This window comes from Squalius cephalus (genome assembly GCF_949319135.1).
Source record: "Squalius cephalus genome assembly, chromosome: 9".
Lineage (NCBI taxonomy): Eukaryota > Metazoa > Chordata > Actinopteri > Cypriniformes > Leuciscidae > Squalius > Squalius cephalus.
Genome location: NC_137130.1, coordinates 15,571,857 through 15,590,635, shown reverse-complemented (window position 1 = coordinate 15,590,635; position 18,779 = coordinate 15,571,857). Strand labels below are relative to the sequence as shown.

The 18,779-nt window shown below is 38.0% G+C and overlaps 3 protein-coding genes across 3 annotated transcripts in view; all 3 read right to left on the bottom strand.

Annotated features, from left to right (window-relative positions):
* The window catches only part of abi3bpa (ABI family, member 3 (NESH) binding protein a), a 66,410-nt gene that overhangs the window by 33,573 nt on the left and 14,058 nt on the right, over nt 1-18,779 (bottom strand). The window lies entirely within an intron of this gene.
* On the bottom strand, nt 1,719-16,303 carry impg2a (interphotoreceptor matrix proteoglycan 2a). The gene is made up of 21 exons (XM_079881259.1): nt 15,969-16,303; nt 15,671-15,874; nt 13,412-13,578; nt 13,240-13,265; nt 13,055-13,081; nt 12,859-12,899; nt 12,167-12,297; nt 11,819-11,983; nt 11,649-11,707; nt 10,680-10,700; nt 10,210-10,400; nt 10,067-10,125; nt 9,399-9,585; nt 8,138-9,174; nt 6,328-6,547; nt 5,991-6,201; nt 5,364-5,552; nt 3,586-3,787; nt 3,389-3,468; nt 3,233-3,311; nt 1,719-3,064 (listed from the first exon to the last, which is right to left on the bottom strand). Exons 1-20 carry the CDS (start codon nt 16,045-16,047, stop codon nt 3,275-3,277), a joined length of 3,333 nt encoding a protein of 1,110 aa, XP_079737385.1. The 5' UTR covers nt 16,048-16,303; the 3' UTR covers nt 1,719-3,064; nt 3,233-3,274.
* The window catches only part of LOC307164420 (sentrin-specific protease 7), a 21,023-nt gene continuing 18,532 nt past the window's right edge, over nt 16,289-18,779 (bottom strand). The window contains exon 21 of the mRNA XM_079881260.1: nt 16,289-18,768. Coding sequence (XP_079737386.1) covers nt 18,589-18,768 — 180 coding nt within the window. The 3' untranslated portion in view covers nt 16,289-18,588. The remainder of the gene's footprint in view (nt 18,769-18,779) is intronic.

Here is an 18,779-nt window from a genome sequence, read left to right as displayed (position 1 = left end):
TTTATTGCCGTGACCCCAGCAATCTTGCCGGACTAATTTCATCTTGACCAAAACTGGACCGGAGCTCGGCTCACAGGACGCTGTCGGGGGTAAGTCATGGTCAATGCACCACACTGCTTATGGGGAAGCTATAGAGATTCATGTCTAAAATCCTGAACTATCCCTTTAAACTTGTAATTAAACCCTTAATTTTCTGAGAGCTCCGACTTGTACCACCTGACAGCTGCAGATTCATTTTGGCGTTGGTAGTATTGCCATGGAAACGCATAATTTCCAGGACACGAACAGCTCCGTTTAGAGACCATCAGAACGTCACGTTGTCTTCTCGTAATTACGGTAATTACAAAATCACAACGTTAAGTGATTTCAGCAAATGAGGCTTCATTACTATTGTTTCGAAACGTTTGTCCCATGTACTTCTTCAATAAAAAATAAAACAAATGTTTAAAAAAATCAGCTGATTCACCACTAGAGGGCGCTAAATCTGGTGAACCCCGAAAGATTGTCTAATGGTTTTAACGGTTTTAACTGATCTTGGGTCAGTTTGATCTCTTGCAAATTATTATAACTCGAATTTTAATGGAAAATGTTTTTAAACAAAACCTAAAATATCTGTCAGAAGCTTATTGATGGTGACGTTGAAGTCACGTGACCATGGTAGCCTACGTTTAGCTTTTGATATACAGATTTATGCTTCATAATTCATTAAAGTTGTGTTCATTTGTGAAGATTATAAAGATGAACAAATAGTGTAAGAACCATAAGCTTTTGTTAGTCACAGACCTTATTTAGTGCACTAATCCTAAAGCCAATGAAAAAATCCTATTGGGTTTTTGTGTAGGGAACCAGGGTGATGCTTCAATTGAATTAGAGATTCAAAAAGCTTAGTTTCTCCCATCACTACTTGCAACATCAATAGAGTGTAAACACTCTCTCATAGCCAATGCAGAACCTAAAATAGAGCAGCATAGGAATTTTACAACAGCCACTTGATCATGTAGTGTGTGATCCATTGAGCACTTTGAAATAGTAAAACCCAAACAACGCCCTCTAGAGATTAAATTCTGAAGAGCAACTGCAAGTTATTCAATTAAACTTGACATGTTGACAAAAATCACTGGACCATCAGATCTCTTTCACTACTGATATTGTAGAGAGGGGAAAAAAAGCCAATTTCTCTGTGGCTCAAGCACCCAGTCTGGTTCTGATTGTAGCCCTTTCTCATGTTCTCTTTACATTAACAAATAAATTATGCATAATTATGCCTTTCATGTGTTACACATTACCACATTGGTCTCCATTTGTTTCTCATAAAATCAACAAAATGAAGTATGTGACTCAGGAGGTCTTTTCATTTTCATTAAACGATCAATTCACCCAAAACTGCCTCATGCCATTCCAAACACACATGATATAGCCTATATTGCACATATGCAGTCTGTCTAAGACTAGACCTCACTATGTAGTAAGAGCCATTTAGTAAACATTTTCATGGTATAATAGACAAACAAACATAGTCAGATCTCCGTGTTTACAGCATAGGCTGCAGGTACAGTAATTCCCTGTAATCTGGGCTGTAATCTCAGCTTTGACTAATTGTAGTGAGCTCTCTGTACTCCTAAATTAGCTGTGATACGTGGAAGACCAGCAGGCCAACTCAGGAACAGACATCACATCGTTCACACACTGCACAATAAATTAACACACAGAGACAAAATGGCAATAAACCATATACTGTAAAAAATGACTTAGCACCTGTAATAAACCTTGTAAATAAAAGTCTTCAGTGCAACAACATTTAATTCTCACAAAAATTCTTAAAGGCATCATCCACACAAATATGACAATTTTTGTCAAATCATTTACCTACATGAGTAAAATGTATTTAAAAGATGACAGTAATTTCATTTGTTTCTGAACTATCCCAACTGATACAACTTTAAATACAGTAAATAATGTAAAAAAAAAACAATACATTCAAATGTCAATAATTAAAAACAGCCATTATTGCAAGGAGGTGGTGACAGACCACAAACTGAAAAAAGAACGGGAGAAATTGCCACACTAAATAGCAGTAGAAGTCTAGCCTTTTTGTCAATTGAGCCATGATTTGAGCTTAAGAAGCAAGATTTGTGATAGCACTGCTGTATTTTATTGCTGATTTGAAATATGTTTCTGAAACAGATGTTTGAAGATTTTGGTCTTTCTTCATTCAAGTATATAGGAACTGTACTTATATGACTATTACACACTGTACATAGGAAATAGCTGCCCGAAGATGTTTGCTATATGCCTGCCAAGTGAAGTGACTTGCCTTAAAGGGATTTTGGCTTAAAGCAGCCACTCCGTTAAGGGCAGTTAAAACAATGATAATATATATTATTGTTACATAATAATACTATAACCCCTGTTAATACTCACAATCTTAATTCAAAAATTTAAAGAGACAAATCTACTTTTCAAAATAACATTTTGGAGTTTGCAGCGTTTTTTCTTCTTTCATAAATGGGCACATTATTAGAGGCCACTTTTTATTGTTTTGTAAGTTTTCGGTTAATTTTCAAACATTTTTTAATATTCAGTAAAATAAACGTTAAAATTAGCTGTTTATTTTGTCTTGAAATTTCTAAAAAGCAGTGAAACTATAAAAGGTACCAAAGAATAAAAAATAAAGTTAATGCCCTAAAAGTAGCCTAATAGAACATTGATGGTCTGTGATTCAAGTAATTTTCAAGAAAAATGCATCAGGGATCTTTTTCTCTGGCTGAGAGACGGACCACAGCTATAAGAATAGAAGGCACTAACAAAACATTTCAACCAATGGCATTGTCTGTGACTGCGATCTTGTTCTAATACAGAAAAAAACAGTAGGGGACAGTTTAACAGTAGGGAACAGTTTAACAGTAGGGAAAATATAATAATAAAAGCAACAAAATAGCTTATTTTAAGAAAGATCTATAGTTAACCATTTTTATTTGTGATGGCAAAAGTCTCTAAGAGGAAAAAGAGAGGATTTTGCTCAGGAATCACTGAGAGGTCATTTCCCAAAAGACAAGGCAAGTTTCTGGAAGAGGAACACAACAAGCAAATCAATACAAACAAGGTTTTAGAATAAAATAATAGATTAAAGAGACGAAAAGCCCAAAAGTTCCACTTATGTTTACACTAGATGCAACATTGGAGACACAAACTGTTAAAGAATAACATGCTGTTCTCATAACATTGCTATCACCTTAAATGTCATGCACCCAGCCGAATATTGGACATATGTGTCCTATGTTGAGGAACTTTCTCTTCGATTATCCATTGTTCTGATTAAATAAAACAAAAACAAAACATGAGGGGTGAAAATATGCAAAGCTATATTCTATGAATAAGACATACTTACATTTGATGCTGCTGCAAAAAATCTGCAAACTGACGATCTCTCGTGTAGAGTTCAAGGATGCGTATGCGATCTTGAATCTCCTACGAAATGGACAGGAAGAGATAATTCCATAAACAACAGGCATCACACACTTGCTCATACAGTTTTCAAAAAAATAATATATATATATATATTTTTTAATGCACACAGACCCATACCTCCTTGGTGAGTTCGCTGTTCTCATAAATATGGCGTATCTCTTCACTGCTGAAGTCAGTGGATGCTTCAGCACTGGCGCTGCTGTGGACTGGGGGCTCTGGGTACCGCTGGTAGTAATGGCTGTAGCCTGTCGTTAAATCGCTCTCGAACATGGGGTTATACTTAGTGGCTGTGTCTATAAACGGTGGCCTGTCCTCTCCCCTTCATACAAACATGTATACACACACACACAAAGTTGCAACAGCCATTGTTAAATCCACAGGGGTAAGAAGTCATGGCCTAAAGAGGGTCAAGGGATCAAAGATCAGCCTTGTTGATGAATTAATGCAAATCTCATAATGGCATTACTGGAGATGTTAACTTCTTCCTAGGTAATGCACATGCAGTAATTAAAGAGATTTAAGTGAGAGAAAAAAGAACATTAAAGTGCCCCTATTATGCCATTTGAAAAGTTTAAAATTATGCTAATTTTAAAACTGCCACTTTTTTTGGAGGTTTTCTACAATACATTTACATGCATCAAAGATAAAAAAAGAAAATAAGAGGCAAATTTATTTGTCATCCACTTTGATCTTTAAAACTTTGCAGACCTTTAACAAACAGCTATATTACACACTGCATGAAAGGTAATGCATAGTTGAAAAAGCATAATGGGGCACTTTAAATGTATATGTAACAGACTCATTTATAATCATTTCAATAAATAATTGATTTCAAGATTTGACTTGGTTTAGTGTGTAATGTAAAATTTAAAACTTAGTTTTATTTTAAAATACTTGTTTTTCATTAAACAATTTGTAAGTTCGCATTCATCACCATTACAATTTAATGGTTTAATTTAGCTTTTATTGAAATGAAAATATCATGCTTTCATTGTGATTTTTTATGTGTGACATAGGACCTTTCTAGAGGTTCAAGGCTACTTTACTCAAGGTCAAACTCAGGTGAACTGTCAGGTGATTGGCTCTGAAGGCTCAGACTTCTAAGGTAAAGCTTTCATGTACTGAAGTTCACTTATAGACAAAGTCTATAATAGAAAGAATATTATAATGAACAGTGAAAGTATGTGAGTTGGAACGAAGTTGCGATTTACCAGGGGTGCGTTTCCCGAAAGCATCGTTAGCCAACTATGGTCGCTAGTTCCGTCGATATCAGCATAGTTCAACGAGTCTGTGTTTCCCGAAAACATCGTTCTAACGAACATTTGCTAACTGCATCGCAAAGTTGTGTGGTTGGAATGACAGCTCTCGAGCTGAGGTTAGAAGCATAGTTTCATGTTTGCATGACATCTGGAGTCAATAAATCCTTATCTTAAGTCAACTAAACAAGCTGACATTCAGTTCAATCTATATCTTTTATTTATAATACATAATTTACATATTTTTAATTTGTCAATTGATTTAAAGCATGGTTTTTGAATAGTGCGCATGTGTGAACATGCTTTACTACGTAAGAATGAGCCTATGATTGAATCTGGAAATAAAGCAAAATAACTGAGAAAAATTTGAAATAGTCCTCAGATGCTATGTCTGTAATTTATAGCAAAACATCTAGCATCAATTAGATCTCAAACAGATTAATTAAAAAGTTATTACTCCACCACCTGCGTGACATTGTGGTTGAACGACCAATTTGCGACAATATGGTTTCGTGAAACAGTCGTTACTAGCTAGTTGGTTTCTTCAACGATGCATCGTACTACGGTAGTTAAGCAGTGAGTTACGTCGTTGTTCGGGAAACGCACCCCAGATTGACTGTGATAGAGAATGTGTCTTACCGTACTTGGTCCTCCGTCTCATCCCTGTCATACTGGTCTCTCAGAGTTCTTGCTAAGAAGAAGATTACTCCTGATGCCACCATCAGGAACCCAGCAACAGATGCTATGGCAATGCCAACCACGAGTGGCTCAGAAACATATTCTTCACAATGTTCCCCTCTGTACCACCAGTTTTCCCCCACACGGCATCTACAGAGCAGACACACACACATAATAATAATAATAATTTGTTACATTTATATAGCGCTTTTCTGGGTACTCAAAGCGCTTTACATAGAAAGGGGAATCTCCTCAACCACCACCAATGTGCAGCATCCACGTGGATGATGCGACGGCAGCCATATTGCGCCAGAACGCCCACCACACACCAGCTTATTGGTGGAGAGGAGACAGAGTGATTAAGCCAATCAGAATATGGGGATGATTAGGTGGCCATGATGATGGACCGAGGCCAATGGGCAAGTTTGGCCCATCTTAAGAAAATGCCAGCCTAGCATCTACGTACTTCAAGATGAATGAGAATGCTGTTCTCCAGGTAGTATAGACCTCACTGTACAGTATATATATATAAATTTGCATAAATTCATTAAAACTTTCTTGAGCATTATATAATCTAAATAAACATACCTGCAGATGGCTCCTTGGCCTGGAATGACATCACATTTCCCATCATTCAGGCAGAAGTCATGCTGAAGGTCACAGATGCTCTGGCAGGGTAGTCCATCCACACTGAAGTAACCAGCATTACACACACATTCAGCCTCACCTGACCAGCGGTTCACTGTACATTCTGCAAACTCATTACATGCCTGAAACTTGCATGGGTCTGCAAGTTCCCCTAAAAACAAAGAACAATACACACACATTGATTAGCTGCTGCATAAAGGTGGCATGTGATGAGGTACCTGAACACATTATACACAGGCTGCATTTCCAAAGTGAGAGTTTTCTGAATTTGTCTTACCTGATTCAACATCCAAAGAATATTTGTCAATGGCGAGGTTCATGGTCTGGTAAGCTGTGTTGCAAAAGTCCTCAAGAATGAGGTAAACGGCAGCATTGACTTCACGTGGAACAGGCTTCCCAAACTTCATGCGGTTATTCACCACAATACTTCCATTTCTGAAGTTCAAGATCTCCAGGTTTTCAAAGTGACTGAGGTTTGACTGCAGATATGGCACCAACTGAGGGACATAAAATCCCAATAATAAGTGCATAAACTCACAAACATAAAATAGGCCTTTTCAACTCCAGTCCTGGAGGGTCAGTGTCCTGCAGACTTTATTACCAATTGCAGTCTAACCCACCTGTGTGTAATTTGCAAGCAATTCTGGACACCTTGATTAGCCTTGTTTGGTTAGTGTTAAAGCAAAACTCAGCAGGAAACTGGCACTCCAGGACTTGGTATATATAAATTAGTGAACAATTTATTCTGAATTAAGAATGTCTATTCCTGCTCCTGGAGGGCCACCTTCCTGCAGAGTTTAGCTCCAACACACCTGCCTGGAAGTTTCTAAAGATCCTGAAGACCTTGATTAACAAGTTCAGGGGCCAGTTGCATAAACATAGCCATTATGTAAAGACTGTGTCTTAAGAACTAGTATAACCAACAGCAGTTAGTTAAGGGTAATAAGTCTTACTTTTCGGTATCAAATTAGATCAATCTACGTTTTTATGAACAGTCTTAAAGGGTACATAACATGCACAGTTTCACCTAATCTCATGTTAATCTTGAGTACCTATAGAGTAGTAGTGCATCCTTAATATCTCAAAAAAGTGTTTAGTTTTATTATATTTAGAAAAGAAAAATACAGCTTTCCGATTCTCTCCGGAAAAAGCCGAGGTCCTGGAGGCGGAGCTATAGAGTCAAGCGGTAGTTCTTGATTTCCAGCAAAAGACAGAAATCTGATCCAGTTGTACTTACATGAATGGGGTCTTTTATAACTGGGACCGCTCCACGTTTTAATAGCAAACGATTTGCAAATCCAGCGTCGACCTGAGCCTTGTTAATAAAACATTCGTCACTGAAATGGCCAGAACACACAACCGCACTTCCTACACTCCGTTGCTGCCCCGGAAAAACAAACTGCATCCACTGTTCCTGTAACACTGGGTTCTTTGGAAAGCTGGACACGGTAAGCTTTCCCTCACATCCAAATACACACTTTTTTGGAGACATTCTTGAACAAATCCTATGCAGCGCTGCCGATGATTTCCTGTTGAAGCGCGTTGATGTGCGCGGTCTCGCTCTCCTCTAGTCGACGTGCTCGCGGGCGAGCTTTTCCGAGAGAAATGCTCATATAAGGAGTTCCACTTTTATCTACGTCATTAGATCCACGATCTAAAAAAAACCAGCCGAAACTTGTACCAACCCGGAAGTAAGATTTTCAGCATAGAAATTCTCCGTTATTCGTCCAAAATATTTTTTTAAAACTTTGCCCATGTTTAGCATGAGAATCTATCTCTTTAACACTGTAAACAACTCTGAATACATGAAACACCATTGTACCCCCCCTTTAAAGAAAAAAAATTTGATGACTAACTTGTAAGACTAATCTTGGCAGTTTATGCAACCAGCCCCAGGTCTGTTTAATTGTGGCTGGAGCTAAACTCTGCTGGAAGATGGCCCTCCAGGAGCAATATTGGTAATTCTTGATTTGGACTGATAAGTGGAAAACTGACAGGGAATGTGGGCGAAGAGAAAGAACAAGTGATGGTAGGAAAAGGAAAGGGAAAAGAATATGTACAAATATACTTTAGAGAAAGTACACTACCAGTTCAAGGAACCGTTGCTCCAAGGCTTTGTACTCTGCAGAGCTCTTATTGAACAAATCCTCAGAGAATATCATGTTAGTTACACGAAGACTGAAAAACACTATCAAAGACCGCCCAGGGTTAGTTGGCAAGGCAATGCTGGAAACTTCATCGCCCTGAATGACGCTAGGGACACCACTACCCTCTTCCTCTCTGTTATCGATCACATCCAGAGATGTAGTCATGACCTCTGAATTTAAGTTATGCCCCAACTCCACCTCTTCTGGGGTCTTCATGGTCAAGAGGGAGAAGGGTGATTCTATTTCAGGTGAAAGCGGTGTTGAGTAAACTGGGTTTGCTGGTTCAATGGTGACCAATAGGATCTCTTCATCTTTTAGAACTTCCTTTGAAAACTGTGTAGCTGAAACATCCGTTAGTACAAAATCTTTGTTCTCATGTGGCATTGTGGGACTGTCAACATATTCTTCCTCTTCTCCAGCCTCCTCTGATTTCTGCTTCGTGACCACAGCAACTTCAGTTTCCTCATCGTTTTGTGTTTCTGTTAGAAAAATGTCTTCCTTGTTGTCTTCCTCTTGCCTCTCTTCTTCTGCAGGTAATATGAGGTCTTCCTCAGGTTGTGGGGTAGATTCTGCCTCAGCCACCTTGACTGGTGGCATTGCAGGGGCATCACTACCACGTTGTAGGTTTTCATCTTCTCCTTCTTCAACAGTAATCAATTCTGTGGTTTCCTCAGGCAAAATCTGGTCCTCTTCAACCACTGTTGTAATTGTGGAGAATTCATAGTCCTCTTTCTGTGGCATATCTACATTAACCAAAAACTCATCAACTTCTGTATCTCCAACTGGCTCTTGAGCTTCAGTAGGAAGGACAGTTACCCAATTTTCTTCGATTACACCAAATCCAGAGGCGGGGTCAAGGTCATCCATTGTGATGTCACTGTCTTGCTTGGCATCGATAACAGGACCAACTGCTTCACCTTCCACAGCAGGAGTCTGGCTAGGGGAAAACGGTAACACCAAGTCCTTGTCTTTAAGATCTGAAAAGATGAACAAACAAGCATCTTGACACAAGTCTTTCACCACCATATTGGTTTAAATCAGGGGTGTCAATCCTGCTCCTGAAGGGCCACTGTCCTGCAGATTTCAGAAAGATTCTAGGAAGGGGTGTTGGGCAGGTTGAAGCTAAACCCTGCAGGATACTGACCCTCCAAGTGCATTATTTCAGCTGTAAATCATTGTACATGTGAATGTTGGTTCTTACCCTCTGAGAAACTGCCGCTGGGATAGTCTATAAGCGGTTGTGTGGTCTCATCTAAATGTATGACATCCTGCTCTCCCATACCTTCCTCTTCTGACATTGTAGGATCCAAATGGTCACTAATTGTAAAGACCTCCTTTGCCACTTCTCCAGGCAGCTCGGATGGTTTTTCTACTGATAAAATGTCATCCTAGACAATAAACAAAATGAAACAGCTGGCTCTCAGTCTTTGTGAAAGTTATTGATGGTGCTTGCTCATTACTATTACTGTTCCTGCAATTCCATTCTTAGAGTTTTTTGAAAACTCTGGCAGGTTACTCACACCAAATTGTTTGTTCTATGAGACAAGAATAATACCTCAAATTGTGTGCCTTGTTAAGTAGAGGTAAAGTCTAGCGTGATAGACTTACATTAAAGGACATTATACATATCTACAGACCAGAATATCCCATATACTTGGGCGTGTGCTTGTACTAGTGTGCTTGGGCTAGTAAACATCCCAGAACACCTACTTTAGGTAATCACTTTGCAATAACCTAGAAACCATCCAGATCAAAAACCCTAGCAATGTGTTCCTATACTAGGAATCAGAATTTAGATTTTAAGAATATGCAAATATTTAGATGGTATACTTCAAACTTCACTGTCATCTCGACAGAAATCTTAATCACCTTGTGGTCAGGGTCTGGTGACTCCTCGGCAGGATGGGTTTCCTCTGGAAATGTTTCCACTGACAACAAGAAAATATTACACCATTACAGACTGCTGAGATGTACCGTAGAAGACTAGTAGCTACAAGCAGGTAGAGCAGTACCATGCAGAGCCTCAGTGATGTCAGGGTGGAGGTCAATAATGGTGTACTGGACTGTGGGCCCCTCTGAGTAACTAAAGGTGCCCTCTACCATGTTGGATTGAAGATTAATGAAGTCCAGCGTCTGACTGCTGATTACTTCACTGTTGGTCTGGAGGGACACAACATATTCCACCAGTACTGTCTCATCCCCACTGCAGACGGGACAGAACATGATCATGACATGAGTTGAAAGTTTGGATAACTTTGCAATAGTCTCACATCATCAGTTGTAAGTCTTGTGGCTATATTTTCAAAACATTGGGTATTTTAATGTTAATATACAAACAATGACTTGCCCCTTAGACTTCCATTGTAATTGCATGACTATAAACATGATTCTAGCTTATTTATACTAACTCAAGGAAAGACTGCAAAAATACATTCTCTCACTCACTAACCTGCATTCATGCAAACAATCGAGTGTAATTTACCTTGAGGGATCCACCTGTGGCCTACAGAAAAGATAAAGGTCATATTTTTAGTACAATAGTCTTACCACTATAGCAGGTGATAGACGCTAATGACGCATATTGTCTAATCATACATTAACTATAGATATGTTCCAGGGCTGCGTTTAAGTCCTCTTTTTATTCCCTTCCCTCGCTAACCTCCATCTGTCTTGTTCACTCAGATGTACATAATTTCTTACATTGCACGAGTGCCCACTAAGGCCTTGATCACTTATGGGTAAATTAGGTGTGACACTGCCAGTTGCTGTTGGGTTGAGGGTCTGTCCTAAGTGTACCATACAAGTCCTGACAACTGAAGCCAAATCATTTTGATCGCCCCCTGGTGGCTAACTGCATTATAGGTCATAAACCCTGCTCTCTCCTCGAATGTGAGCCAAACTAAAAATCCAATTACACATTTAAATAATTTTTTCCCAAATATGGTTTCTGTCATTTTAGGTAGTTTTTCTCTCACAGATGCATGTTCATTTTTCCAATAAGTTTGGTTTTAGTTAGTTGCTGTAAAAATGGGGTATAACTTCATAATTGACAGCTGTGCTTGTGATTGAGTCTGCGGGAGTGGGAGTATGGGCAGGACCTTGATAACTCAGGATCACTACTGCACTGACTCAGTCCTGGGATATCTCGTTATATATATATATATACAGTATTATTTTCCACAACGCTTCTCATCGGTTTGCATTGTGTACCGTAACTATTAGTGGTGCACGGATTTCATATAGTGTATCTATTGTTTTATTTAAAATCTATTACAATTCTTTTTTTACAATTCTTTTGCTTGAAAAGTGTGCTTGATCTGTCTTAAAATACCTTCATATGTTCTAATCTAATGCAATGATATTTATACATTTTTAAGTGTGAACTAAGTGTCCAAATACTTTTTCGAGCCAATTTATTGTAACTAGCAGAATGAAACATGCACTAACACACCTGATGTTCAATACTGACACACTCTTGAATTCTGTCAGTTTCTCCAAAGCAGCGGAAATCTGGAAGAATGACATATATAGGCAGCACATTTTGTTACAAATCTAAAACAATATAGTAACGTAAAAATAACATCAGTGTAAAAAATAAAGTAAGTGTGTGTGTTGTCGTACCTTCTCTGTGATCTGCTGAGTGAGTCTGCGATGCTCACTGCTGGTGGAGTTGAACAGCTCTTCACTCCATGGTTCTCCAGTCAGTAACAAAGCCAGCTCCACCCTCTGCTCAACCAGAGGATGTGTAGGCAAAGCAGCTGCCTCCTGCTCAATCTCATTAGTGATCTACCACAGACAATACACACAAACTTTGTTTAGCAGGTGTTCAATATTTAAAATGTGTTTGTATGTATATTGTTTGCATGTATCACTCATGAGTGCATCACATTAGAACTAGACCTCACTCATACATTTTTATTATATCTTCATCAATAACAGTATATTTCAGCCTACATCAGCTGTCTATACCTCAGTATCCAGCTCCATTGTGACGGCAACGGATGGTGCTTCTGCAGTAACTTCCTTCACACTCTCAGAGATGACCTCATCTGGAACCGTTGTGGTCACCATCACAGTGGTCTCTGCTGGAAGCTTATCACCTACCAAGTTTTGAAGATAATTTTTGTATCTTGGTGTTCAGGCACATGTTATAAGATCTCTTTAAGTTTATTTCTTGCCATTTCCAATTACAACATCTCAATCTGAATTGCAAACAAATTTTGTATCAAAATAGCCCTGGAAAAACATAAAAGGATATCTGAAATTCCAAACAAACGCTAAAAGGCATTTTAAAGCCATTTGATTTTTTTATATTCTGCCACAATATGTGCATCAGCACTAACTCGTTGCAACAGAAGCTAGTTGCTAAACATCTATAAATTGCTGTTGATTGTTTGGAGGCAAATTACTCTCCATACAGGACTGAAACCAGGAGGGTCAGTGCCACAAATGTTGTCTAGAGAACATACCAAAGTTATCCATAAATAATTGTAATTGATTAAATTATGGATCAATACAAAAAAACCTGAATGGTTGTAAAATATAATTTTCCTTTTGATTTTCAAAATTACTGTCAAATATGATCCATGCATGGTAAGGGTTTTATACAGTTTATATAAGATACTGTATCAGTATGTAACACACAATCATTACAGACATACCTGGTGGAACATTGTCTTGCTCTTGGGAAGAGTCCTCTGGTCTGATTAAAAAAAAAAAAGAGAGAAGGAAAAAAAAAGACAGTTAAAAATTAAACAGACCTTCAAATGTAAGAGTTAAAACCACACACACACAAGATCTCTAACTGTACAGTCCATTTAATAAAAAAATAAAGAACGGGTATAAAGGGTGTAATACCTGCATACTGAGTATGTAGGTGTCTTACTGAGAAAAAAAGAGGAAGGCAAAAGGTGAGGAGAAAAACAGACCCAGTAAGACAGAACTCATCTAATACAATGAATAAATGGCTGGGAGAAAAGGGGGTATTTGAAAAAGTATGGATTGAGGGTGAAAACAAAGGTTTTAAAAAAATGTTAATGCACCTTTTCAGTCCCGTCTGTGCAAGTCTCTGCAATGGACCATAAAGATTCAAAAGACAGAAGTAAGACATTCTGATATGCACATGCACCATTGACCCATAATAGTCTATTTTTATCAAAGTATCAACTAACATAATTAGTACAAAGTTAATGATACTTGTCTTATACTACATACTCTGTGGACAAGTGTTAAGTGTTCCTCTGTTTGGCTAAAGTAAGTGCCAATCTCCCGTATGGAGACTCTCTCTGTCTGGCATTGGCTCATCCAGCTCTGGTACTCTTCCTGGCGAGGGAGGCGCTCCATGAAGATTTTAAAGGCCTCCCACACAACTTCCTGACACACTACAAAACAACAACAACAATAACAGTAGTGTATTAGTGCAACTAAACACAATCAGAACAGTAGGAAATACAATCAGACTGCTCACTTTTTATGAGTGAGTAACATTGAGCAACATTTCTCGTAGTGATTTCACAGGATTGACCACTTAAGTGAGGATTGGACACTCACGTGTTTGGTTCTACAGCCAGGAGGTTGGAAACTACCACAACAAACATACGACTCATGACGCTAACGTTTAGCCTAACACTTCACATAATCCTTTAGCCAGCTGTTATATCGAATAACATGTATAGTATCATGGAATTACCATGTTTCTGACATGAGCATTAATAATACTGTGATAGTCCTTAAAGTGAAAATGGTAATTAAGTACCACGATTTTACCATCTTACCAATCACAGTGATGCATGCATTTAGGCCAAATCTGAAGGTAAGGTATTTCCTTAATTTTATTTTCTAAGGTCAAAGTTGTTTTGATGTTAACACTTTAGACTACTGTTCCATCATTAATGAATAACTACACAGGACAAATGAGTAACGCAATATTAACATTCTAGTAACTGCTATCCAAAGCCTTATAGACATCAAAAGCTTACACTCTTGATGATTGTTGATGGAAGTTGATAATCAGAGTTTCTTGTTAGTTAACAGTTACTAGAATGTTAATATTGCGTTACTCATCCTGTGTTGTTATTCATTAACAATGGAACAGTATTCTAAAGTGTTACATTTTTGACATTTGGGTGTGTTTTTTTTTTGACAGACAGCAATAACCTGTCCAAATTACATTGTGGTTCAAGCTCTACTTTGAAAGTAGTGTCTCAATGTGTGTTTAGACAAGACTGCTGACACCCTCATTCTCAGCAATGGATATAAAAGCTCTGACCTTATTGGCCCCATTCCAATGTGTTAACTGGCTTTTAGCCTCACCATACTGCCATCTAATTTGGTTAGGAAGAAATCACACGTGAACTGTGAAGGATTGTCTTGAGGTCTCTCAACACTAACCCCAGACCTCTGAGTGAATCAAACTGCCAAACGCTAATGAGATCCCATTGTTCGTTCTAGCAGTCAGCTATACAGACCTGCTTGCACTATAGTTGATGAATTAAATGGTAACCTTTGTGGAGTCTTGATCTTGTGTTCTTAACATAAATATGGCATTGATTTGAGTCTTCTTACTTGGGTCAAGTCTTGGTCTGGGTCTCAGCTTATGGTCTCAGACAATAAGGTAGACTTTTTACAATGTGTTAAAGGTGATAATTACCGTAACCACAGGCTTAACCACAGGTCGGCACTCTGCATGTTTCACCATTACAGAAAATCTGCTAGAACTTCATGATTCGCCAGACTTTTTAATGTCTGGCAAATTATTTGACTGTCTACCACCTGCTTGCTCTTACCTATTAATAAAATCCTAAAAATCCTTCTTCACCCACCTCCTTGTTCGGGCACTAGTTATTTCATGGTCAGTTTATAGTGAGCCTTTTTCTCATGCATTCCTTATAGATGTCAGAAACCTTTTTCAGCCAGTAAGTCCAGATTCACTTCTTGGCTTTGAGTACTTGAGCCATTCCTGTAATGCAATATCTTTTGAGCACTGTAAATAAACATGCTGTGTTGTAATTTAAGGAAGAATTTATATAAAAGGGCATATCAGAATCTTACAAATATGATCTGGTTAGGCTCAGGCACTAAAAATGTATTAAGACAGCTTAAGACAGAGATACCATGAGACAAATCAACAATTCTCATGTTTGCGCTGTTGTTTTCCCAACAAAAATGATGTCAGTTCCAGTAGGATATTGTCATTAAGGGCCAACAGGATGACCAGAGTTGTTAAATTAGTTAAAACTCACCCCAGTTTGCAATTGTATAACAAACTTTTATTTATCTTTCCAAAAATCTCACGGATTTAAAAAAAAAACAATTTTAGAGTGTAACAAAAAGGGAGCAGCAGATACAAACGTTACTTTCAGTTCTTCAACACTGAATTGTACATATATAATCAAGTAATTTAACTCAAGAGTTATTCAATATATAAGCAATACTACCAGTATAAATAGTAATAGTACTGCAATAGTGTCTCACCTCTGAGCTGGTAGTATTTCAGGTGGCTAGTGATGACTTGCTGCACTGTTTCTTGAAGGCAAATGCGTACTCCACTGGACAGAAAAGCATTACGCTTACGTCTTGGCAAGCGTTCTTGGTCTCCAGGCTTTTCCACAAACATTTGAAACAATCTTTGAGAGCGCTTATCTGTGTTCATAAGCGTGGGAATCCGTTTAGCCTCCTCTGAAACATAAATATACACATAAACGTATTATAGGCATCATCCTCTCATTACACTCCCAGCTAAAACATACATACATACACAAAACATACATACCTGCAGTAATATCCAGCTGGCCTATTGCAAAAATGCAGCTTAAACAACACAAGGTGCAGGTCCATATGAGCTTCCACATAGTGACTTCCTGTGGCTTAAAAATTATGCTGTTGTGCAATAGTTGCTGATTCACTTCGGACGATGTAACCAAAGCTTCCAACACCTGTGCATACCTGTTACACAGTATCCGCTGATAGTAATGACAGTATATTATTATTGTTAGAAAGTACTATCTAGGTCGTCAAAGCGCAGGTGAATAACTCTGGTGATCCTGAGGCAGGTAGGCAGATGGAAAGGGATTTTTCTCTTTTTTTTTTCTTCTAATCTTGTTAAGTAATCCTGTAGAGGAGCTCATCAAGAAGTAACTGGAGGAAATGAAGTTTACCAAGAGTGCTAAGAAAAAATACACGTGCAGGGAACCAGTGATAGGTAGTGAAGGAGAAATCAAGGAAAATGTGATATGCCAGATAAACCAAAATAACCTGAACCCAATAGGATCCCAAGAGTTCTGAATGGAGGCAAACTGATTTGGCGATTACATAATCCCTTCTCAGCTGAACACTTGACCACCTGTAAGGTTGAGGGCAGGTATTAATGGTATGACCCTTAAAGTCTACAACAACTGTAAATTAACCACAATCAAGAAGCTTAAGTCACATTGTTAACACAGAGCTGGTGTGATGAAAGTCAAAATAACAAATATATTGCAATATAGCAATGAAGTACAAAGCAATAAACATGTAAACTACATGACCAAAAGTATGCAACATTATAAAATTTAAATAGTTAACATTGTGTGCTTGTTCAAACTACTTCAATTTGGGATGTAACGGAATTAGCATCAGACCTTTTATTCCGTATGCCATACATCTGAGTGAAACACATTTTCAAAAAAGAAAAAAAAGTTGGGTGTGGACTTAGTTATATCCATCGGTTGTTGATAGGATCGAGGCAGCATGTGTTTGCAGTTGATTGTAAGATAGGAGTGGCGGTGAAGTCGGGCATACATCATCAGAGAGAAGTCTTCATTGTTTCACTGGAAGACTGAGATATGACATTTTGATTAAACATTTTGAGGCCAAAAAAAACACTTGCATTTAGAAAATAGACGTGCAGAGTGAATTTTCATGCTTACTTTAAAAGTGCTATAGCCATGTTAGCTATGTTTCTAACATGACTCACAAGCTGCTCCCGAGTTAGCAACACTTATCAGGGGATCAGCCATTTCCAGTTCTAGAAACCTTCACTAGACAAAGCCAAAAGCATAACTAGAATGTATAACAACTATGTTAGTGAAAATTATCTGCTGCATTTGAATGCGCAACATTGTAATTCTGTCCCAGTGTTTAGCAGCTCAAGGCTATGGCTAGTATTCAAATTTGTATGTACGATATTGATACATGTCATAGAGAGCAATGGAATGGAATTAGACCTGCAATCCCCAAAAGACTTGACTGACAGGGCTGTCATAGAGACTAATGTTTTGAGAAATATTTCATTCTAAATTGTTTTAGATGTGGGTCTTTTGAGGAGATGTGGCCTTGCGTGTCTTGCATGGCTAAGGCCAAGACAGGATTTTGTAGTTTTAATAACCCCCTGTGCACTCACACTAATTTATCACCCACAATACAATTACTGTCCAGGTGGTTTAGTGTCCGTGTCCTTAGAAATTAACCACCACAGATAGCATACAGTTCTTTGCTGTTTCTATAGTATTTATACTGTGCACTTTCCATTTTGGTTAAAAAAAAATCCCTGTCCCTCAAATAGTCAGTAAAGAAACAGATTGTGTTGACAACAATTGTTCTTGATATATTCCAAATTATTCTTCACACTTAAAAGGACCAGTGTGTGCCTACAGCAAATATAGCAAAAATAGTAATAGTATGGTATCATACAATTTCAAAAATAGCCTTCTTGTGGCCTGACTTAAAGGGGTCAAGGTTTGTAAGGAAATGCTAACGGAATTAAATACCTTCTTGGTACACACACAAAGAAAGATTCAAAATCACTAGGTTTACTGACTTTATACTGTATTGTTTGTCTTTTAAGTAAACAAAGACAAACATTGTACATAGATTGCAACACTGGGATTATTGGAAGGTGGTGGGTGGTCTGTAAATCGGTCTAATCTCTGTCTGATTAGCATTCAAACATAGATCCCTGCACGCACACTCCCTTTTGACAATCCACTTGAGCACAACTAAATGAGTTGGCCAGAAAACTGAGTCAAGCCTCACCCGACTGCTCAACCAATCATGTGCTAATGGCTGGCTTCTCCTACATTCATTCATCACAACCAAAGCACAATCACATGTCCAGAGAACAAACATCCTTGTTTAAAAGGTTTGTGTTTGTTGCGTAAAAGATCAAGGAATATTGATTTTATGCAGTATAACCCCTTTAAAGAAAGTGCTACTTACCTCAAAGACACAGGCTATACAGAAAATCTGAGATTAAAAAGGCAAAACTAATTAATTTAATTTCATCAACATTTATTTCTTTCTAAAGTTTTTACAACAATGTATACAAAAGCATAAAATAATACAAAAGTTTAAAAATCAGCTAAAATATATATACATCTAGGATAAAATAATCACGTGAACCTAAAAGCTTTACATCACTGAATGACATTTCCATAATCTATTGTATCTTCTAGAGCTTCATTTCCCAAAGAGCCTTTCTGAAATCTGTACAAGTTTAGGATGAGGTCTCGAATCTCCTCCCGTTTCCCTCGCACATGTTGCCGTGGAAACCAGTGATCCAATCTCAATGGCAAGTCAAAGTGTAACACAGGGTCCTGAAAGATAC